This window comes from Rhinoraja longicauda, chromosome 18 (assembly GCF_053455715.1).
Source record: "Rhinoraja longicauda isolate Sanriku21f chromosome 18, sRhiLon1.1, whole genome shotgun sequence".
Classification (NCBI taxonomy): Eukaryota; Metazoa; Chordata; class Chondrichthyes; order Rajiformes; family Arhynchobatidae; genus Rhinoraja; species Rhinoraja longicauda.
Genome location: NC_135970.1, coordinates 27,348,036 through 27,372,846, shown reverse-complemented (window position 1 = coordinate 27,372,846; position 24,811 = coordinate 27,348,036). Strand labels below are relative to the sequence as shown.

General features: G+C 43.8%; 1 protein-coding gene across 2 annotated transcripts in view; it reads right to left on the bottom strand.

Moving 5' to 3' along the window:
- The window catches only part of sbf2 (SET binding factor 2), a 291,683-nt gene that overhangs the window by 104,757 nt on the left and 162,115 nt on the right, over nucleotides 1-24,811 (bottom strand). For both annotated transcript variants that reach the window (XM_078415378.1, XM_078415380.1), the window contains exons 14-17: nucleotides 22,203-22,407; nucleotides 19,639-19,748; nucleotides 16,646-16,795; nucleotides 848-916 (exon numbers count right to left, since the gene is read on the bottom strand). In XM_078415378.1, the coding sequence (XP_078271504.1) occupies nucleotides 848-916; nucleotides 16,646-16,795; nucleotides 19,639-19,748; nucleotides 22,203-22,407 (534 nt within the window). The remainder of the gene's footprint in view (nucleotides 1-847; nucleotides 917-16,645; nucleotides 16,796-19,638; nucleotides 19,749-22,202; nucleotides 22,408-24,811) is intronic.

Below are 24,811 nucleotides of genomic sequence, written 5' to 3'. Positions count from 1 at the left end.
TGCCATTAGTAAGCTCACCAGTGCTCTCTTTCTTCTTAATGATGTTCCAAACAGTTAATTTTGGTAAGTCTAAGGTTTGGCTGATGTCTCTAACAGTTTTATTCTTGTTGCTCAGTCTCATAATGGCTTATTTGACTTTCATTGGCACAACTTTGGTCCTCATGTTGATAAACAGCAATAAAAGTTTCCAAAGGTGATGGAAAGACTGGAGGAAAGACTGGGTGCCGAGAGCTCTCTTATATCTGCATTAAGGAGGCAATTAAACACACCTGAACAATTACAAACACCTGTGAAGCCATGTGTCCCAAACATTATGGTGCCCTGAAATGGGAGGGGATTCTGTATAAACATAGCTGTAATTTCTACATGGTGAAACCAAAATGTATAAAAATACCCTTTAATAAAATCTGACAATGTGCACTTTAACCACATGTGATTTTTTCTATTACAAATATCAAATTGTGGAGTACAGAGGCAAATAAATAAATGATAAGTCTTTGTCCCAAACATTATGGAGGGCACTGCAAATGAGTATGGCATGAACTACAACAGATCTCATTCTACGATTTTTGCTACATGCTCATTTAAAAATTAGCCAATGGACATTTTAAAATGATTTGATTTTTATTAGAAGGTTCCATTCAACCAGGATATCCTGTGCATCTTCACACTATTTCAGCCAAAGTACACATTCCAAAATGCCACGTTATTTTTAAATCAAAAAGCCTGTTGCTTACAGCTCTTTTTAATAAATTCAATAGCTGCATTTTGTACTTCTCCTGCAATCAAATCCAGACAAGACTGAATTTACTCTGGGGATTTATGGCATGAAATCACATGGGCTTACCCGGTAAAATGCTGTTGTCAGTGGCAGCAATGTAGCAGCAACATAGTATTCTTCAGAAGCTGAACAATCCTGGATAAAAAAAAACAGGAAATCATAAATCTTGATACCTTACATTCCAGTCACTCATAGTCAAATTATCTCAGCTCAATTACCACCCACCTGTTTGATAAAGAGGGGCAATGCATGGAAGAATATAATTAACTAGCCCCAACTATAATTCACTGCAGATGCTCTTTGGGGACCTATCAGTTAATTTTTAGTGTACCATTGGGATACAAGCTGAATTTTGATTGAATAACATGAAACAGAATCTGCAGCAAATTAAGTAAAAGGATCTAGATTAATTTCCATCTAGATTATCTTCTCCAAGAGACATGCAAAAAATAATCAAGATTATTCTATTTTACACTCAACAGTAATTACTCCTGTTGGTGAAGACCAACAGTCTATACAAAATGGCTTGATGCATCTGAGTTATTTTAACCAAAATGCCAAGCATGTTTCTGAATACTGTCATGAGGCCCACAGCAATAAAGTTCACCAAAAAAACGGGCTATAATCTTCTAGTAAGGAAATGTTTGGAATGCCAAGATGCACTCTGAATTCTTTGACCACAGCAGGGCTCCATTTTTGCAGACAATGTCCAAATTTTAAACAACAACAGATGCACTTTAAAGTCATGGACACCTCTGAAGTCATTGCAAGGATACTGCTTAATTGAAATTACTACAGGCAACCATATGGAGGGGTCACATTCCAAGAAAATTGTTTGTATCATGTGAACAAACCCCTTTTAAGCAGTACATGATATAGTCAACAGATAAGTATGCATTCTGAACTCAAATTTTGATCCATGATGGGATGCCAATGGTATTAGCAAAATTCGCAGTGTTAGCATATATTTGTGGCTAGATTCTTCTTTAACTTGTAACCTCATTTGCACTAAATGCCACATTATGCTCTCTGCAGCTACATAACATTGAAACAGTTTAGAAGTTTAACAATCAAGAACGACATTTGAAACTACTGCCATAAATTAGATGACTTACTATCTGTGATTTTCTTGGTTTATTGAGCATAAATGCATTCATTTGATAGGTAACTGTAAAGAGGGGATTAATAAGTTAGGAAATCCTACCAGCAACCAAATATCTGTGCTTACATTGATTCATGTGCTAAGTATAAACTTTTAATTCTGCTGATTTGACTGTCAGTTTGCACTCACACAGCAGTGAATGTTCAGCTGTGAGTGGCAGGGGCTTACCTGTGTAAATACAGTCACATGGTGGGAGAAACTGCCCATAAAACAGTTAAAAGAGCTTTGACAATTGGCAAAGGTTTTGCTCCTGGCTAACCTCAGCCAATTGTCAAACCTACGAAAACATCAAGTGTTTCTGAATTTCTCAAACTATAACATTTAAATGTAATATTTTCAAGAAAGAAAAAATACTTCAAAACAGTTTCAAATCATTACACGCATTAGACCATAAGACATTGGAGAATAATTAGGTCATTCCACCCATTGTGTCTCTCCACCATTTGATCACGGCTGACCCATTTTTCCCACAACCCCATTCTCTTGCCTTCTCCCTGTAACCATTGACACCTTTACTAATCAAGAACCTATCAACCTCCAGTGTAAAAACAATGACGGCCGCCACCATTGTATGTGAGAATGAATTCCATAGATTCACCAACCTCTGGCTAAAAAATTCCTCCTCATCTCCATTCTGAATGTACGTCCTTTTATTCTGTGGAGATGCCTTCTGGTCCTAGACTCTCCCACTATTGGAAATATCCTCTCCCCATCCACTCATTTCATTATTCAGCTGGTTTCAATGAGATCTCCTCGTCCTTCTAAACTCCAGTTGAGTACAGGCCCAGAGCCTTCAAACACTCCTCATACAGCAACACAATCATCCGCATGATTATTCTCATAATCCTTCTCTGGACCATCTCCAAAGCCAGCACATCCTTCCTCATTTGTGGGGAGAGGGAGTGGGAGCAGAACCACGGGATACATTGGAGACACGGGTGAAGGATCCATCTATAACAGCAGGGGGGAAACCATGTTTACTAAAGAAAGAGGACATCTTGGATGCCATAGAATGGAAAGCCTCACCTTGGGAGCAGATGTGACAGAGATGGAGAAATTGAGAGTGGAAAATGACGTCCTTGCAAGACGCAGGGCGAGAGGGGGTGTAGTCAAGATAACTGTGGGAGTCAGTAGGCTTATAGTCGATTAAACTCCCTTCACCTGTAGCCACCCATCACTTGCCTGACTTTCTCTCACTGTCAGCTTTCTTCCTCCTGCAACAATCAATCTGAAGAAGGGTTCCAATAAAGAACATCACCAATCCTTGTCTCCAGAAATTCTACCTGACCCACTGAGTTATTCCAGTACTGAAAAGACATTTAAAAAAGCAAGTTTTGACAGGTCCAAAGTGTAATTAAATGCTCCTGAGTATCAAAATCTGTGCTTGGCCACGGTGGAATGAGCAGTAAGCCCCAGGGACAGGTAGCTAAAATCTTCAGAGCACTGGAAAATCTGCCCTGATTTTATGGGAGAAGAAAGAGAAACAACTGTAGATAATTAATCACCTGTAACCAAAAAAACATTTTTTGGAACTACACATGGCAGGACGAGCCTATTTTTGTTTAATAGATAAATATTTACGAAAGTATTAATATTGTGTCACCTGCATTTTCCAAAAGTAGAAACAATTTGTACTTTCCAACAGTGGTCTACTACTTCAACATATTTTTTTGTTTATGTTGCACAACCATATCAACCTTTGACTGCCCCGTGATTACAATAACTTCAGGTCCAAGAATATCCACGTGCAACATGAACTGCACTTTTGGGGGGTGACAACACTGTGAACAATCTTTCAATTCCTAATTAAAACAACATTGTCATTTTCTGAGACAAAAAGTAATCAAACCAAGGTAATCAACAAATTTTAACTGGACTTTTATTTTTATTTGCCTCCTCGACTAATGTAAAATTAGATTATATTTTGTTCATTAATACATGATAGAAAATCATTATTTCTTAGCAAACAAACTGCAATTCTTCATATTATAACAATATTTTCCACGATCTTATACTTCTCAAAATCCCTTTCTCTATTATTCATATCATGAGCTGTTTATATTTTATGAACTCGTTAACCAGAATCATGTGCAAAAACATTAACTTTTTTTCAAAATTTCATGCCTTCTTTCTTGGTATTCCCAAATGTTCTATCCTAATTAGGCTTGAACTTCCGACACTCAGAGATTTATTTATTTATTTTCTCTGGATTGCTCTCTGAGGAATTTCTGCTGGAAACGTTAATGGAAAAAATTACATAGGAAACTGTCATTTAAAGTGTGTTTTTCTCAATGTTCTTGTTCTAAACCGTAGATTGCAGATAAAGTATTTCATGGAATATAAAAAATGACTTCATACATAACAGTTATGTGCAGTACCATTTACTGATAGTTTGTTGTATACACACAACTGAGTATCAAAACAGCCAGCCAACAACTTTCTCTACAAATACTTGTCTTGATAGTCTTTGCAAAAAACATATTTATATCCAGGTGGCGCCGACGATGGCTGCCTCGCCAACGGTCTGTTATGTCTTTTTCCTTCTTTGTTGTTTTAGTTTGTTGTAAAATGTATGTTTTAGCATACTTTAGTTTTGTACTATGTGAGGGGTGGTGGGGAAACTTTTTTAATCTCTTTTCTCGACGGAGATGCGACTTTTTCCATGTCCTATCTCCGTTCGCACTGCGACCTCACATCGTGGGGACCGACGGTGTGAGGCCTCATGTTGGGGACAGATTTTGGGATCTCCGACCGTGGGAGCCTGCGAACTTAACATTGTTGAGCTTGCCATTCCTTTGTCCGGGATCGACTTCGGGAGCTCCAGCTGCGGGAGCCTGCGGACTTTAACATCGTGGAGCTCGCGGTCCCTTGCTTAGGAACCGACTTCTGGAGCTCCAAGCCACAGGAGCTTCCATTGTCCTGATCGCGGGAGCTTCGATCGCCCCGACTGCGGATGGTTCGACTCCCCCAACCGCGGGAAAAAAAGAGGAAAGAATTTAAGACTTTATTGCCTTCCATCAGTGAGGAATGTGGAGGAGCCGCTGTGGTGGATGTTTATATCAAATTTTATGTAGTTGTGTGTCTTGTTGCTTTTTTGGTATGACTGTATGGCAAATCAAATTCCTCATATGTTGCAAAACATACTTGGTTAATAAATTACAATTATGATTATGATCAACAAATTATTCAATATCCTTATTACACTGACAGACAAATATGTTGGCATGTCAGTATTCATAATTCCATGATTAGAGACAATTTTGACTCAGCCTGGATGATTGAGGAAGGATTTAGTATTTCACAAGATATCTGTACATTTTTACTTGGATCCTGATATATTTCCTGACACCTTCTACTGATGATCCACTGTTCCAGGCACCTCACAGCAATTTAAATGACATAGTAATCAGTTTTTTGTGTACATTTAGAGGGTGATCATGCATCCTGCTGTATGGATCTGTTTTACAGAAAAGACTGTGAAATTTAAACTTATTTTTGAAGGTGCTGAAGAAACAGAAATGCTTCATTAGAACACTTTGGTTATTGCTGCTAATTCTACCACTGCTACCTCACAAATGTTGAGAATGCCTTTTATTGCACCAGCTTGAACTTCCATTTGGGATATACAGCAAGTTGGCGGTTTGTAATGTGACCCAACCCCAGAATAGCCCAGAGCTTCAATTTACTTGGACACACATGCAACAAACCATGTTTGGCTATTTTATACCTATACATAAAAGACGACTTTGTGGTTTAATCTCATTCCATTTGCAATCTTCCTTAAAATATTACAGCAGAGTAGAATTTTGTATCAAGCTGTAGTTAAGACTACACTTCAAGTACTTCATACTGATCTGATAATCAGACCATAAAAAGGATATAGAGCACTGGCAAGGGAGCTGCGGCAATTTACATAAATGACACCAGAAATATAAAGCTAAAATATAAAGCTATGCATACTTAGAAAGGATAAACAGATTGGGTCTGTTTTCCTTAAGAACAGAAAGCAGAGGATTGAGATCATTAAAATTATGAAAGGCTTTGATAAATCGATCAGGGAAATCAGAAGAAACTTCTGTACTGAAATAGTTGTGATCGGTAAAGAAGAGATAGCTGGATGAGTATGAGGGTGAAAGGAATAGAAGTTGAGAGGAGAATTACACGCATTATAAACACTGAGCATGAACTGGTTGGGCCAAATGTTTTGCCCTATGTAATTGAATACTACCCTATGAAACATGTTGTTTAAGGTGGATCCAGCTTGTAATATAAAGATGCTACTGAATTGTAAATTTTCTCAGAATCAATTAAACAAAATGGTACTTGCTAAACTAAAAAAACAAAATGCTGGAAACTCAAGAGACAGGATTTGTGGGAAAAGAAACAGTTAATATTTTAAGTCAAATCAAGTCAAGTCAATTTTATTTGTATAGCACATTTAAAAACAACCCACGTTGACCAAAGTGCTGCACATCTGATTAGGAAGAAAAAAAAGAAACAACATACAGTGGCAGGCAGCCAAACACAAGTTAAAGTTATGAAGAAAGGTATTGAACATAAACTGTTAACGGTTTCATTTTGCACAGATACTGTCTACCCTGCGGAGTGCTTCCAACAATTTGCATATATTTTAGATTTCCACATCTGCAGTTTTTTGATTTTCAGTTACATTATAAACTACTTGTATTCCATTCATCTGAAATGAAGACGAATTGTACACATCTCGATTTTCCAAATTTACCAATGTTTTAAAATTATATTTGGCACTATAAAACCAAACATGCAAGAGATAATTTGCAACACAGGGAATTAATGGATTTTGTATGTTAGGAAAATTGAAGTCATGTGGAATCTGTACAGAGGGACTTGCAGAAATGCAATTAGGGCCTTTACACAGCATTCTGGCAGATCACACACTAAATCTCTGACATTTTTTAGTTTGTACTAAGAATCTTATGCAAGCATGATCATTAAGGAAAATAAGCTCTTTAAAATTATTAGAACTAATATAAAAACAATGTTGAGGTAAATTTTGATACTTTGTTCATTCATAAATCCCTGAGGGAGAAACAAAAATTCATGCTTTGCACGCTGTAATATCAGGAATTTTAATAGTTATGCTATGCTACATGAAGCTGTTTTGTGAACATTATTCCAGGATAACCCATTAATAAATATAAACAATTTTGGCTGAATTCAAGATGGATGAAAGCTTAGCTATGTCCATATGCAATACTCGGGTTTGACTATAATGTTATCCAACAAATTTAAATAAATAAATTATTGCTACTATTACTCCTTCAAATTATACAATATCAAAAATAATTCAAAAAGGTTTGATGCACGTCTCATATTGAAAGTGCACAGCAATGATTGTTGATGGAAGACAACATTTGCATTAGCTTAGAAGGAGCTGTTTCCTTAGTCTAAGTTCAAACAGGAAAATAAATCTGTCCAGTGTAAGAGATAACATATTAGTGTGTACAGAAGATCAGCTGGATGACAGGAAACAGACAACATGCATAAATAGATCTTTTTTTCCCAGATATACATCAGAATTTACTGGAAAATGTCCTAACCCCATAGGGATCAGTGTTGGGGATTAGCGGGTGTGTAAAGATTTGACAAATAGATATAATGCAGAAAAATGTGAAATTTGTCATTATGAAAGCAAAAGTACAAAAAAGTGCTTGTGATCTAAATAGAGTGTTTGCAAAGTTCCAATATGCATGGAGATCTAAACGTTAAATAAAATCATTTCCCATCTAATTATAAGCTCAATTTTACATTCCTGTCTACCCATGGTAACCATCAATAAATGATAAGCAAAGGGGTAAATGGCTACCATAGGTAGACAGGAATGTAAAATTGAGCTTATAATTAGATGGGAAATGATTTAATGCGAGGGTGTGGCGCGTCGATAGAGGCCCGAAATAAAGGCAAGGAGCCAGGTATTTCGGGGGCGTTATGTTTTATTATACCTTGGTTATCAGACGGGTCGAGTCTGCCGGAATGGCTTCGCGCTCAAAACCTTGTCCTTATATACATGGTACCGGACCGCCCCCCTAGACTGGTCCATTCCCGTGCCGAGGGGTCGGTAGTAGTATGGCCCGACCCATGGGAGCCGCCACAGGACCCCCCCCCAGAACCGGAGGCACGAAACGGACTGGTGGTCGCACAACCCGACCGGACCGCGTACGGTAATCGGTCGACCGAGGGGCCGGCGGAGGCACAGTTGGAGGGACAGGTGGTGGGTCCCGGAAGGGTGGGCGACCTCGTGGCCGAGGCTGTGCAACCCGCACCGGTTGGTCTATGTCTAAGTGGGCCGGCTTCAGGCGGTCAATTGACACGGCCTCCGGCCGGCCCCCCATGTCCAAGACAAAGGTTGTCTGTCCGTGCTCCAGCACCCGGTACGGGCCCTCATACGGCCTCTGGAGTGGCGTCCGGTGGGCGTCACGGCGCAGGAACACAAAGGCGCAGTCCCCGAGGGCCGATGGCACGTAAGGGCGGAATGTCCCATGGCGGTACGTCGGCACGGGTGCGAGCTTGCCAACTCGCTCTCGGAAGCGCTGTAGGGTGGATGAGGGCGGTTCCTCTCGCCCCGGCAACGAGGGCACGAACTCCCCGGGCACCGTGAGCCGGGACCCGTAGACGAGCTCCGCTGAGGATGAAGCCAGGTCATCCTTGGGCGCAGTCCGGATGCCCAGCAAGACCCATGGTAGCTCGTCCATCCAGTCGGGGCCGGAGAGTCGCGCCTTCAGCGCTGTCTTCAGCTGCCGGTGGAACCTCTCCACCAGGCCGTTTGCCTGCGGGTGATAGGCCGTGGTGTGGTGCAGCCGCACGCCCAACAGGTGGGCCATGGCCGACCACAGCCCGGAGGTGAACTGTGGCCCCCGGCCCGATGAGATGACCACCGGCACCCCAAAGCGAGCAATCCAGTGCGTGTCCAACGCACGAGCGCATGTTGCTGTAGATGTATCGGCCAGTGGTATGGCCTCCGGCCACCGCGTGAAGCGGTCCACCACCGTGAGGAGGTGGGTGATGCCCCGGGACGGCGGGAGCGGGCCCACAATGTCCACGTGCAGGTGGTCGAAACATCGGCAGGGTAGACCGATCCCTTGGAGTGGCGCCCGGACGTGGCGTTGAATTTTTGCCGTCTGGCACAGAATGCAGGTGCGGGCCCAGTGGCCAACCTGCTTGCGCAGACCGTGCCACATGAACTGCACAGCTACCAGTGCGGTCGTCGCCCGGATGGATGGGTGAGCCAGCCTGTGGACCACGTCGAACACCCTCCTGCGCCACGCGGCCGGGACGATGGGGCGCAGCTGACCTGCCGACACATCGCATAGTATCGTCGCTGCTCCGGGGCCGAGGGGAACATCCTCAAGGCGGAGGCCAGAGTTGGCAGTCCGGTAGGCGGGCATCTCCCCGTCCGTTAGCTGGGCCTCCGCCAGGGCAGAATAATCAATGCCGGGTGCCACTTCTAAAACGGCATTGATGGCGGGGCGAGACAACGCGTCGGCCACCCGGTTTTCCTTCCCCTCGATGAAGCGGATGGAGGTGGTGAATTCCGAGATGTAGGCCAACTGGCGCTGCTGTCGGGCGGACCATGGGTCGGAGACCTTTGCCAGGGCGAACGTGAGCGGCTTGTGGTCCGTGTAAGCGGTGAACGGGCGGCCCTCCAGAAAATAGCGGAAGTGACGAACGGCCAGGTACAGGGCGAGGAGCTCGCGGTCGAAGGCGCTGTACTTCCTCTGGGCGTTGTTGAGGTGCCGGCTGAAGAAGGCCAGGGGGCGCCAACCCCGTCCGTCAGTTGCTCCAGTACGGCACCAACCGCCAACTCTGAGGCGTCCACCGTAAGAGCTGTCGGGGCATCCTCCCGTGGGTGAACCAGCAGCACAGCCCGAGCCAGGGCCTCCTTTGCGCCGTCAAAGGCTGTTACCGCCTCGTCGGTCCACACAATGTTCTTACGCTTGCCCGCCAGCAGCTCGTATAGCGGCCGCATGATGTGGGCCGCGGATGGCAGGAACCGGTGATAAAAGGCCACCATGCCGACGAACTCCTGCAGGCCACGCACCGAGGACGGACGGGGAAACCGGCGGATGGCGTCTATTTTGTCCGGCAGGGGAACCGCGCCTTGTGAAGACACACGGTGGCCGAGAAAGTCAATTGTGGCCACGCCAAAGCGGCACTTGGCGAGGTTTATAGCCAACCCGTGCTCGCTGATCCGCTGAAAGAGCTGCCGGAGGTGGGCACAGTGCTCCTGCCGCGAGGGGCTGGCTACCAACATGTCGTCAAGGTAGACAAACAGGAAATCCAGCCCGCGACACACGCCGTTCATTAACCGCTGAAATGACTGCGCGGCGTTCTTTAGGCCGAACGGCATCCGTACGAACTCGTAGAGTCCGAACGGCGTGATGATTGCCGTCTTGGGCACATCTTCCGGGTGGACCGGGATCTGGTTGTAGCCTCGCACCAGATCCACCTTCGAGAATATCGTGGCCCCGGCCAAATGGGCGTTGATGTCCTGGATGTGGGGCACGGGGTATCGGTCCTCGGCGGTAGCGACGTTCAGCCGCCGATAATCCCCGCAGGGTCTCCAGCCCCCGTTTGCCTTGGGGACCATGTGGAGTGGGGATGCCCATGGGCTGTTGGAAGGGCGGACGATCCCCAAGGACTCCATCGTGCGGAACTCCTGTCGTGCCAGGCTTAGCTTTTCAGGCGGCAGTCGGCGTGCTCGTGTGTGGAGGGGTGGGCCGGTAGTTACTATGTAATGGAACAACCCGTGCTTGGGGGTCGACGACCGGAATTGCGGGGCCATAATGTCTGGAAACTCCGCCAGAACCCGAACGAAATGGGAGTCCACGGACGACAGTGGGCGTACACGGGCTCATTCATCCGCAGCGCAATGGGCTCCATCGTGGCGGAGTGGACCAAGCGCTGCTGCCTGACGTCCACCAGGAGAGAATGAGCCCGCAGAAAGTCAGCCCCGAGCAACGGCTGGGAGACGTCGGTGATTGTAAACTGCCACGTGAAATGGCTGGCGCCGAAAACGATGTGGACCATGTGGACGCCATAAGTCCGAATGTGGCTCCCGTTTGCAGCGGTGAGGATGGGCCCCCGCCTCCCAGAACGAATGTCCAGCAGCGAAGGGGGCAGGACGCTCAGCTCCGCCCCGGTATCCACGAGGAAGCGGCCCCCGGAGCGCCGATCCCAGGCGAAGAGGCGGTGAATCTGGCCGGCCGCCGCGGGGACTATTGGCGCCCGGCCCTGGCGTTTCCCGGGAACGTGCACGGCTGGCGGCATTGTCGGGCTGCAGCACCCCAGCGCTGGTGGTAATAACACCAGTGCCTCCTGCTGGTGCTGGCTGGAGCCTGCTGGTGTGGGACTGCAGGTGCATGTGCGGGTGCAGGACCCGCAATGGCCACCGGGGGCGATCTCGCAGGCCTCCGGGGTGTAGCTGTCACTCCTTCCACAGCTCCCCCGCCCGACCGGAGAAAATCGGGCGCTGCTGTAGTGACGCTTAGTGCGCTGACGTCATCACGGCGCGCCGCCCACAGCGCGTCCGCGCGCCTGCCGAGGGCCCGGGTGTCTGCAAAGGAGGCGTCGGTGAGCTGCAGGCGAATGTCGGCCGGCAGCAGGTGCAGGTAGGTGTATTCAAACATCAGGCACGATCTGTGCCCGTCGAGCAGCGCGACCATCTCCTTCAGGAGGCTAGATGGGCGCCGGTCACCAAGGCCTGGCATGTGGAGGAGCCGTTCGGCCCGCTCCATTCGGGTTAGCCCGTAGGTTTGGAGCAGCAGCTCCTTAAGGGCTTCATATTTATCGTGGGTCGGGGGGCCCTGGAGGAACTCCGTTACCTCTTCGGCCGTGTCCTGGTCAAGGGCTCCCACCAGGTGGAAATAACGGGTGTCATCCGTTGTGTTGCCCCGCAGCTGGAACTGGGCCTCCGCTTGGTAAAACCAAACGCGAGCCCGGGTGGTCCAGAAGGTCGGGAGCTTGATGGCTACCGCGTCGACAGCTGCGGCCTGGTCGGCCTGCGAGCCGGACGGACGATCGGCTATCCATTGTTTGTCCATCCTAGTCTGAATGGACCGTCGAGGTCACCAATGTGGCGCGTCGATAGAGGCCCGAAATAAAGGCAAGGAGCCAGATATTTCGGGGGCGTTATGTTTTATTATACCTCGGTTATCAGACGGGTCGAGTCTGCCGGAATGGCTTCGCGCTCAAAACCTTGTCCTTATATACATGGTACCGGACCGCCCCCCTGGACTGGTCCATTCCCGTGCCGAGGGGTCGGTAGTAGTATGGCCCGACCCTTGGGAGCCGCCACAAGGGGGTTATTTCGAACATCACCTATTCTCCCATGAAAATAAAAGCCTTGCTATCTGAATATTAGCAACCCCTTGGAATTGCGGTAAATGATGGTACACATCCCCTTTATCCTCCTTGTAGACTTTCGTATATTCAATCACAATATTATCTTTAACTAGACGGGCATGGACCCGTTGGGTCCAAATCTCTCCTGTGGGCATGGCAACCCTCCATGCAAACCCCCTCCTCCCCTCCCTCCCCCCCTTATCCTCCCTCCTCCTCCCTCCCTCCCTCCGTCCCTAGGAGATAGATTTAAACTTTAAAATGTGAATAACTTAAAAAATATAACACCGGTTTCAATGAAACTTCTTCCATTAGCACCAAAGGGACGACGGTGATTGAGGTGGGCCTAAAATTGTTGCGCTATCCTGAACGGTTTTGGCTAGTTCAGGAACAAACAAACAAACAAACGAGAGTTTTAGTATATAGATAATAATAGATAGATTGTATTTCTGTAAAGACACATTTTTGGTTAATCATATCTAAATCGTTTCAAGCAAAGGCTTCCCTTCTATGCTCCTCTCTTGTTCTTTAATCGCATTGAATGGCGGTGCTGGCTCGAAGGGCTGAATGGCCTACTCCTGCACCTATTGTCTATTGTCTATTGTCTAATTATTTGTTTCACAAGTGTATACATAAAATCAGTTACCACGTGATACACATTTTCCTATCATCTCTCAATCATGAATCTGTGGTATGAATTTATATATAAGGGAAAGAAATAAGTGGGATATTGTGCAGGACAGGTTATGGAAACTAGAACTTGCTGTAAAGGTGACAAGTCAACGGATGGGCTGAGGTGGCTCACTATAAAGCAGAAAATCTCAAGATGGAGAGAGATGGGGTCTATTAAGAGAGTGTAATTTATAAAGTATATGGAGTTGATAAAAACATTTAATGTTTATGCTTATTGCTGTTCAACCTTTATTCAATGTAAACTCAACCATTTCTGAATATCAAAGTGAGGTTTGGCAAATGGTAATCACCCCTACCCCTCCCTGCCATCCTCCAATGTAGTCATTTATTCACAGTTCCTGACAATCTATTAAATCTGCAACACAACTGTACATTTTAAAAATGTAATGAAAAAGTTCACAAATGATACCATGGATAAGCCTCTAACAGTTCCTGTTCCTTCAATAAGAATGTTGCTCCAACATCCAGCAAATGATCTTTATTTTATTGTTTACCCTTTCTAAGTTCATCTTATCCAAGAGATGCATTATTTGCTCCCTTTGCCTCCCGTCACTCTGGCGGGTCCCACCCCCTCCGAGCGGCAACCCTTCCCCAACTGCGCACGTGCGAATCTGGCGGCCATCTCATGCAAGTATTAGATCAACGGGCCCCAACCGTGCATGCGCGGACCCATTGGGTTCCCATTGTAACATCAAATACGGAGATAGCCAATCAGGTTGCGCCGGACGGACCCCACGTGCGGGGGAGGTGGCAGAGGCAATCAAATTTATTAAAGTTTAAAAAGGTGATATTTAAAGTTTAAAAAGTGAAAAACTTTTAAACTATAACAGCCATTTGAACCGCAGGTCAATGGTGAGTAAGGTGGGCCAAAAATTGGTGCGCTATTGTGTACCATTTTGGTTGTATTTCGGGAACAAATATATCCACAAACCCACAAACATACAAGATGAGAGTTTTAGTAATATATTGTGGCGCGTCGAAAGAGGAACACAAAGGCGCAGTCCCGGAGGGCCGATGGCACGTAAGGGCGGAATGTCCCATGGCGGGACGTCGGCACAGGTGCGAGCTTGCCAACTCGCTCTCGAAGGCGCTGTAGGGTGGATGAGGGCGGTTCCTCTCGCCCCAGCAACGAGGGCATGAACTCCCCGGGCACCGTGAGTGGTGACCCGTATACAAGCTCCGCTGATGAAGAGGCCAGATTCTCCTTGGGCGCAGTCCGGATGCCCAGCAAGACCCATGGTAGCTCGTCCATCCAGTCGGGGCCGGCAGGTCGCGCCTTCAGCGCTGTCTTCAGCTGCCGTTGGAACCTCTCCACCAGGCCGTTTGCCTGCGGGTGATAGGTCGTGGTGTGGTGCAGCCGCACACCCAACAGGTGAGCCATGGCCGACCACAGCTCAGAGGTGAACTGTGGCCCCCGGTCCGACGAGATGACCACCGGCACCCCAAAGCGAGCAATCCAGTGCGCGGCCAACGCACGAGCGCATGTAGCTATGGATGTGTCGGCCAGCAGCAGGTGCATGTACGTATACTCGAACATTAGGCATGGTCTGTGCCCGTCGAGCAGCGCGACCATCTCCTTCAGGAGGCTAGATGGGCGCCGGTCACCTAGGCCCTGCATATGGAGGAGGGCCCGCTCCATTCTGGATAGCCCGTAAGTTTGGAGTAGCAGCTCCTTCAGGGCTTTATACTTATCGTGGGTGGGGAGGTCCTCGAGGAACTCCGTGACCTCTTCGGCCATGTCCTGGTCAAGGGCTCCCACCAGGTGGAAAAAACGGGTGTCATCCGTTGTGATGCCCCGCAGCTGGAACTGAGCCTCCGCTTGGTGAAACCAAACGCGAGCCCGGGTGGTCCAGAATGTCGGGAGCTTGACGCCTACCGCGTCGACAGCTGCGGCCTGGTCGGCCTGCAAGCCGGACGAATGGTCGGCTTTCCATCTTGAGTCCATCATACTATCAATGGACTGTTCGGGGTCACCAATGTGGCGCGTCGAAAGAGGCCCGAAATAAAGGCGAGGAGCCGGGTATTTCGGGAGGTTTGGTTTTATTAGTTATCAGACCGGTCAAGTCTGCTGGAATGACTTCGCGCCCAAAACCTCGTCCTTATAACCGTAGCAAAGGACCTCCCCCCTAGACCGGTCCATTCCCGTGCCGAGGGGTCGGTTGTGGTATGGCCCGACCCTTGGGAGCCGCCACAATATATATATAGATGGGGCATGTTGGTTGGCGTGGGCAAGCTGGGTTGAAAGGCCTATTTCTACTCTGTATGATTTCTACACTCTATGACAATGATTCTAAGCATCATGGCATAGAATGCTACGCTGCAAGTGCTGATAAATGGGATTAGTATAGATGTTTAATGTTCAGCAATAACATGGTGAGCCATGAATTTATGACTAAACTGAGAATTTTAGAACCCACCAACAGAGCACTAAGAAATTGATGAAGGCAAGATGCAACATTAGAGGACACTGGACACAAACATAAAAACAGACTATAAGAGCTTTCAAAGTTATAGAAAAGTGAAATAACTTGTATGGGATAATGCAGATCCATTACAAGAGACAGAAGAATTTCAAATGAGGAATAAGGAAATGGCAGAGAATCTGAACAATTTCACAGAAGAGCCAAAACCTGTTGAGGAATCAAGAGTTTGACAAGAATGAAGAAATGAAACTAAGGATTATTCAAAAATAATACAAGACAAATTGATGAGACTGAAAATGAATAAATCCCAAGGACCCAGAAATTCACATGCCAATGTTTTGCAAGAAGTGACCACTCCAAGTATCATCTTCCAAAACTCTGGAATTGTTGCAGTCGATTGGAGGTAGATAATGAGACCAAACTTTTTTAATAAAGGGAGAAGGGAGGAAAAAACGAAATATCGACCCGTCAGCCTAATGTCAGTGGCTTGGAAAATGCTGGAATTACAATGAAGGAATAAGAAAAAACAACATAAATTTATGAAAGGAAAATTGTGTTTGATTCATCTGGTGAGTTCTTTCAGGACGTGACTAATAAAACAGATAAGGGAGAATCAGTAAATGTGGGTAAATTTGGATTTTTAGAAGGTACTCAATAAGATCTTACATAGGACATAGGTCGTGGGATATAGGGTAATAAACTGATTTGGATTAGAAAATATTTACCAAACAAAGGAAAGAATGGGTAGAAACATTCCCAGGTTGATAAATTCCAAGTGGTTTTCATAATCTAGAACAATGATTATAAAGGGGATTCAATAACAAATTTCTAGGTTTCCTGACGGACTAAACCAGGTGGGGTAACAAGTAATCCAAACCTGGCCTTCTCTTCTTCCACTGCTCTTGCAGTTTTGCATTTATATCCACGTCACTTTCTTGACTTTCCTTTCTGACATAGACCCACTATCTTACTTTTTTTTACACCAATTGAGTTGCATAACATGTCATTTGTATCTTTCAGCAGAAATGTGACACTGAGCCATCACAAAATTCTAAATTTAGGATTAAGCATTCTATAATTCTTCTTCATCATAAGGTTGGTTAAACAAAAATAGAATAATTTACCATTACAAGCAATAGATATTCGAGAAGTACTTTGCCTCCATCTTCACTTCAGAATAGGTGGTACTAATGTAAGAGAATGATTTACCTGTAATGCACAATTTATCATTCTAACAATGTAGTCAAACTGTTGGTGATCCAGAATTGCCCGATTTTGTTGTACATGTAGGCTTAATTCTTCAATGAGGCACTGCCGAGCTACCCGACCCTTCAGGGCACGCAATGCGGCTGGAAGAGTCTACCAAAGCAAACACAATAATTGGAAATGTATACTTTATATTAAAATCCTTGAAATATTAAGACAGATTATTATCAAAATTTACCACAACAATGACATGTACTTAACAATAAAGAGATTTATTGCAAATTGCAATATATAATATGAAGTTGTCATAAAATGTAAAACCTTCTCAAAGTAAATTCTGGAATCATTTATGCTTATTTTTGTGTGATTGCATTCAGATAACTATTCAATTCTTCAGTGTCAAGTCAGTGCTTTGTGGATCTCATAAAATGCTTTGCGTGGCAACATTCAATCTCCAAAGCACCCTTGTTCAAAAAATACGTAAAACCCCCTGTAATGAAAAGGGAATTACAATTTACTAACTCCATATGTGAAGAAACTCTCAGCTATGGTTAGGCTTTGGGAATCACCTCAATTTAAGTACAAAGATCCTGAAACATCACTCATAAAAAGAACTGTTATTTTACCAATCTTACAGTGCCCTCCATAATGTTTGGGACAAAGACCCATCATTTATTTATTTGCCTCTGTACTCCACAATTTGAGATTTGTAATAGAAAAAATCAAATGTGGTTGAAGTGCACATTGTCAGATTTTAATAAAGGCCATTTTTATACATTTTGGTTTCACCATATATAAATCATAGCTACGTTTATACATAGCCCCCCATTTCAGGGCACTACAATGTTTGGAACATAGCAATGTCATGTAAATGAAAGTCGTCATGTTTAGTATTTTTGTTGCATATCCTTTGCATGCAATGTCTGCGATTTATGGACATCACCAGTTGCTGGGTGTCTTCTCTGGTGATGCTCTGCCAGGCCTGTTATGCAGCCATCTTTAGCTTATGCTTGTTTTGGGGACTACTCCCCTTCAGTTTTCTCTTCATCATATAAAAAACATGCTCAATTGGGTTCAGCGGGTGATGTTGGAGCAAACCCAAGCACATGGATGAAGCTAACAAGGTCACTGGAAGATCTCGCAGGCTCCAGAGAGATAATATCTGAGGTTGCGTTTGAAGCTGAGTCAATGGAGCTACCAGACAATTTCATGATAACCATATCACTCCGCAGCACATTATTACAAATTATTAGTGATGGCAAGTGGCTTGTTTGTTTTATACAATGTAATTTAAATTAATTTTAATGTTTTAAATGAATTTATGTCAAATGTTTTCGTTGTGAACTTATTAATTGATTTATAAAGTTGAATTTTAATTATTTATTGTTAAACTGGATTCTAAAACTCTGACAGTGCCTCCTTCTTTGTGTGCCACACCGATCCCCGTCACCGGCAGACAGGCCAGGAGAAGCCAAGGATCAGCACGACCACGTTAGTGCTGACAGAAATGTCGGAGGACGGTGTGTTGAGGGTGGAGTCAGGTGGAGTCAGGTGCGGTGAAAGGTAAGGACCAGGGAAACTCTATCCTTGTTCCGTCCCGGGGAAGGGGAAGTGAGAGTTGAACCACGGGTTACATAGGAGACGCAGGTGAGGGATCCATCTAAGACAGAAGGGGAGTAACCATGTTTACTAAAGAAAGAGGACATCTCAGAATTATGGGCCAGTGAGCCTCACATCAGTGGTTGGGAAAGTATTGGAGAGGATTCTGAATAATAAAACTTACACGCATTTATAAAAGAATGTGCTAATAAGGAACAGTCACATGGCTTTGTCCACGGCAGGTCATGTCTTACATAAGTTTTACTTAAGTTTTTTGAGGGGGCAATGAAGGTGATTGATGAAGGTAGGGCACGGATGTTCTCTGCATGGATTTAAGGAAGGCATTTGATAAAGTTCCTCACGGTATGCTGATCCAGAAGACTAAGATGCAAGTGATCCCCGGTGACTTGATAGGTTGGACTCAGTCCTGGCTTATTCATAGATGACAAAGGGTAGCAGTGGAAGGGTGTTATTCTGGTTGTATATCAAGGGTGTTCTGCTGGGATCAATGCTAGGACCTCGGCTGTATTTGATTTAAACATATGATTTGGACAAAAATATAGATGGGTTGGTTAGTATGTTTGCAAATGACAGGAAAATTGAAGCAGCTGCAGACAGAGAAGACGGCTGTCAAAGAATACCGCGGGATCTAGATCAGTTATAGATAGGGCAGCGAATACAGAGAGATCATGGGTTTCAAGTTCACATCCCCCTGAATGTAGCAACACAAGTAGATAAGGAGGTAAAGAAGTCATATGGATGCTTGCCTTCATCAGTTGAGTACAAGAGTCAGAAAGTCACGTTGCAGCGTTATTGGACTTTGGTTAGGCCGCATTTGCAGAATTGTGTGCAGTTCTAGTTGCCCCATTACAGAAAGGATGCGAAGGCTTTATATATAACATTTTTCTATTTATGACAGTAATTATGCAATAATATTTTGTGAATGAACCTAAAGATGGTAAACATTTAAATGTCACGCCATATAGCATACAGTAATACTACATAAAATTGTGATTGGTGCAAGCAAATGAAGCTACAAAAGTGGTTATTTCCTTCCATCAATCCACAACAAGTGTAATGCTGAACTGGAGTTCCTTCAGCCCACATGACTGGACTGTACTTCTGCAAATACGACAATATCAAACTTTACGAATATAAATATTGATTAGGGACAGAATTAAGTAGGCTCCAATGTGCATATGGATACAGCATAAGAGAAACGGAAAATAAATGAGTTGCAAGCTATTCATATCTGTATAATCAAAACAAACTTTGATACATAGCAATGAAATAATGATTCTATAGTTAGAACTTTCACAGCTGGATAAAAAATCATATTTTATCATTTATATTTTAAATAACATGCATCAATTTTATAAAAACAAGAGCAAACATACCTTTTCCGTCTCTAGTACTTTATTTTCAAAAATATAGGAGATGCAATTTCGAACAACTTCCAGTCTGCGTGCGCTGTTAAAAATGGATCCCATTCTATCCATTATTGAGACTAGAAATGTGAAGTGATAAAATTAAATTTAGTTGTCAATTTACTTTAGGTCAGAGCGTTAACCAAAGAATTTTGCAATCCCCCAAAGTTGTGCAACAGTACCAATTCAACTAGGTCATGGGAATTCAATCTAACTCTCAAGTATACTATTGGCAAGTATTAGAAGACCCCTCCATGTAAAGTCTTTCAGAATGAGTTCAGATCATTGCAAAACAGATTTTTCTTTAAATCAATAATCAGATTTCCAAGATATTTCATAAGCTTTAAATCAAGCCAATTTAATGTTATGTACAGAATGAAGTGTTGGCGAAATGCACTGAGCATATCTATGAATCAACAAACCCCTATTTTAATGCCATTTTTGCGTTAGTTAATTGCCTGCTGCAAATTTCATTATAAAAGCTAATTTCATGATAAAAGGTACATTGAAGAACATAGAATATTCTGAAACATCATTTTCAACATAGAAACATAGAAAATAGGTGCAGGTGGAGGCCATTTGGCCCATCGAGCCAGTACCGCCATTCATTGTGATCATGGCAGATCATCCACAATCAGTAACCTGTGCCTGCCTTCTCCCCATATCCCTAGCCTTTAGAGCTCGATTTAACTCTCTTTTAAATTCATCCAGTGAATTAGCCTCCACTGCCTTCTGTGGCAGAGAATTCCACAAATTCACAACTCTCTGGGTGAAAACGTTTTTTCTTACCTCAGTTTTAAATTGCCTTCCCTTTATTCTTAGACTGTGGCCCCTGGTTCTGGACTCCCCCAACATTGGGAACATTTTTCCTGCATCTAGCTTGTCCAGTCCTTTTAAATTTTATATGTTTCTATAAGATCCCCTCTCGTCCTAAATTCCAGTAAAACAAGCCCAGTATGATAGTCTCGCCTTGCTGGGGATTAACCTCGTGAACCTACGCTGCACAGCCTCAATAGCAAGGGTGTCCTTCCTCAAATTAGGAGACCAAAACTGCACTCAATACTCCAGATGTGGTTCTACCAGGGGCCAACACAACTGCAGAAGGACCTCTTTACTCCTATACTCAAATCCTCTCGTTATGAAGGCCAACATGCCATTAGCTTTCTTCACTGCCTGCTGTACCTGCACGCTTACCTTCAATGACTGGTGTACAAGGGCACCCACTTCTCGTTGCTCTTCCCCTTTACCTAATCTGACACCATTGAAAACGTTTCTGGGAAATTGCTGATGGTCTCTAGTTTTTGTTTAGTTGAGTTTAGTTTAGAGATACAGAACGGAGACAGGCCCTTCAGCTCACTGAATCCGCACATGTATGGAGTGGCAAGGAAGATTAAAGAGAGATCTTACAACGTTAAAATTGTAAACTATGAAATGTTGGTTATAACGTAGTCTAAATGTGAACAGGATCACTTCAGTGGAATGTAGGCAATACTGATTTTGAATCTCTGTTTTCATTAGTATACAGTACTGGTATTTCTTTGAAAGGCAATCTGTCTTTGTCAGTTGGATGATCAAGTACCAAACTGAATAAGATCAAGTTACAAGACAAAAGGAAGGAGGGAGGTTTTATGCAAACATTTTATATGAAGCTACATTCATGCCACTGCAACAGTGGATGTGTCAATAACAACGGTACAAAAATATAACAAAGTTAAAAAATGAGGTTATATTCAGATATTGAGCCAAGGATACGTTGAGTGGATTTATGGAAAATTCGGAACTGTGTTTGATCTGTGCTGATAGAAAAGATTTATTATTTATTGTAACAAACAGCATATTTTATGCTTTAATGGGTAAAAATGAAAGGAATAAGTATTAATGATTTGTAATATTTTGCTATTATTTTGTTTTTTAAATTGCAAATGAATATCAAAATTGCCAATTCATATCAGTCAAATTAGTATCAAACTCCTATACAGCGCACTTGAAGAGCACGTCATTATTTGTACATTCAGGGCGCAACCGTGATGTGCCTGATTGAGTTGCTGCTTCACAACTTCAATGACCCGGTTGCAATCCTAGAATCAGGTATTTCCTATCCTTCCTGTGAGCATGTGGTTTTGTGTGGGCGCTCCAGTTTTCTTCCACATCCCAAAGTTATGCTTGCTACCCATTAAAAAAAAATCACCCCTACTGTGTATGTGAGTGAGAGAATCTGGGGGAATTGATGGGAAAGTGAAGAGAATAAAATAGGATTAGCATTATTGGGTGCTGAATGATTGGTGCCCACTCAGTGGACCAAAGGGCCTGTGCTGCAAGATTAGGAATCAACAGCAAGTCTCTTTAATTTTTTCAAGCACATTTATCAAACAGAAACAGGAAAAACAGGATAAAAGAAAGCCGATCAGATCCTAAAGAATTATTTCATATCTGAACAACAGATTTCTAATGCACTCAAGCACACAATTATTTTTGATCACATGAATAACACCTGAAGGTCAAGACTGTTCTTAAAGTAAAATATTGATACATACCAACTGATGGGCCAGCAGGCACAATGCATTTTTTCTCAACCCGAACTGCCGGGGGCGAGTTAAGGTGCTTGGCAAGACCTTCTTGGAGAAGAGTCTCCACTTTATCTTCATTTATCTTCGGGAATGGAGGTACATGCACTCTCATATGTGAACCTTCGGTTGGTTTAGGCACTTTCTGAAAAGCCATGTGTGGATTTGGATTTTCCTAAAAAAAATTAATGGAAAATTTGATGAATACATTTCATTATTATAAATTGTATTTCCAGTTCACATAGGAGGAGCTCATCAAGTGGAATTAAACAGCACAACAAACGTTCTGGCAATATATCATAACGCATAGACACAAAAAGCTGGAGTAACTCAGCGGTAATCTACGCCGCATCTGCGCCCAAGATGAGGTGTTCCATACTAGAACAAACGAGATGTCCTCATTCTTTAGGGAATAGGGGTTCCCCTCTCCCATCATTCGTGTCTCCTCGGTACCCCGCAGCTCCCGCCCAAGCTCCCCATCCCCCTTGTCGCAACAGAGACAGAGTCCCCCTAGTCTTTATCAACCACCCCATCAGCCGTCGCATGCAACACATAATCCTCCAAAATTTCCACCACCTCTAACGGGATCCCACCACTAGCCACATTTTCCCATTTCCACCCCTTTCCGCCTTCCACAGAGATGGTTCCCTCCGCAACTCCCTGGTTAACTCATCCCTTCCCACCCAAACCACCCACTCCCCAGGTACCTTCCTCAGCAACCGCAGAAGATGCAACACTTGGTGCTATACCTTCTCCCTCAACTCTGTCCAGGGACCCCAACAGTCCTTTCAGGTTAGGCAGAGGTTCAGTTGCACCTCCTCCAACCTCATCTATTGTATCCGTTGTGCAAGATGTGGACTCTTGTACATCGGCGAGACCAAACGCAGATCATTTTGGGCAATCATTTTGTGGAACACCTTTGCTCAGCCGTATGAACCAAACTGATCTCCCAGTTGCTGGATACTTTAATTCTCCTTTCCATTCCTACACAGATCTTTCTGTCCTAGGTCTCCTCCATTGTCAGAGTGAAGCAAAACGCAAATTGGAGGAACAGCATCTCATATTTCGCTTGGGCAGTGGTATGAATAATGATTTCTCTCACTTCAGGTAGCCCTGGCATTCCCTCTCTCTCTCTCTCTCTCTCTATCCCTCCCCAACCCAAGTCGCATAGCTTCTCATTTTCACCCTACAAACAGCTTGTTTCCTTTATCATTGTTACTTTTTTGCATATCTTTCATTCATTTTTCTTAATCTCTTCACATCACCGTCCATATCTCTCGTTTCCCTTGTCCCTAACCAGTCTGAAGAAGGGTCTCGAGCCGAAACGTCACCCATTCCTTCTCTCCAGAGATGCTGCCTGTCCCGCTGTTACTCTAGCTTTATGTGTCTATCTTCAGTTTAAACCAGCATCTGCAGTTCTTTCTTACACACATCATAATGCATGGCTCCAGAAAATCTGAAAGAGAATACTTTCCTAAATAGTAGGTATCTTTTGGATGAACAAGTTGACAGTTCCCAGTTAATCAAGTTACATAGAAAGCATTTTGTTAAATTTCAGACATTAGATAAAGAGGTGAGCATATTTCAATGAAAGATAGGTTATATTGGAATGACCATGTTAATAATTGTTTTAAGAGATTACCAATTTGTTGGAAAGGAAAATTTCTATGCATTGTCACCATAAGGTCATCTAGAAGACTTGATGAGTTTACATTTTTTTTAAATGATATAACAAACCATTTTTTAAGTATCATTATTGCACTAAATGTGCACTTCTGGATAGACCAGCATTTATTGTTCATCCGTAAATGAACGGATGGCTAGCTAATCTATTTCAGGAGGCCATTTCATGGTTCTGGAGTCAAAGGCGCAAAAATAGCAGGGTAGCAGGTTTCACTACCTGAATAGTTTTAGGGAAACATGTTTTTAAAGAAAATGTGTCATTTTCATGGTCAAGATTACTATTGGTAGATTATTAAACCAGATTTTTTTAATTGAAACTCAGTGGGATTCGAACTTCTCCATTTAAGTCACTGGTTGAAGTTTCTAGCTACTCCTCCAGTACGTTAGACATTATGCTGTGCTATTCATTTAATAAATCAAAGTAGGGAATGATAGATGGAGAGATACAACAGGTAAACAGGCCCTTTCATCCACCGAGTCCACGCTGATCATCAACCATCCATTTACACTAATCCTACACTAATCTAATCCAAATTTATTCCCTCCATATAATTATCAATCCCCCCCAGATTCTACCGTTATCTACACACAAGAATAAAGAGGACATATGCCTAATGTGAGTGGAAAAAGATTTAGTAGGAACTTGAAGGACAACCTTTTTCTTGCACGAAGGGTAGTGGGTATATGGAACAAGCTACCAGAAGAGGTAAGTGAGGCAGGTAACTTCACAATGTTTAAAATACATTTGGACAGGTACATAGATATTCAAACTTTTCCCAGGCATAATAGTCTGATGGCAGGGGCATAATGTCCTGTTATACCAGCTGCAGGAGGCAACAATACAGCTCGACAGAAATAAGAAAAGTAAATACGTGTATAAGTGGGATGGATAAGGA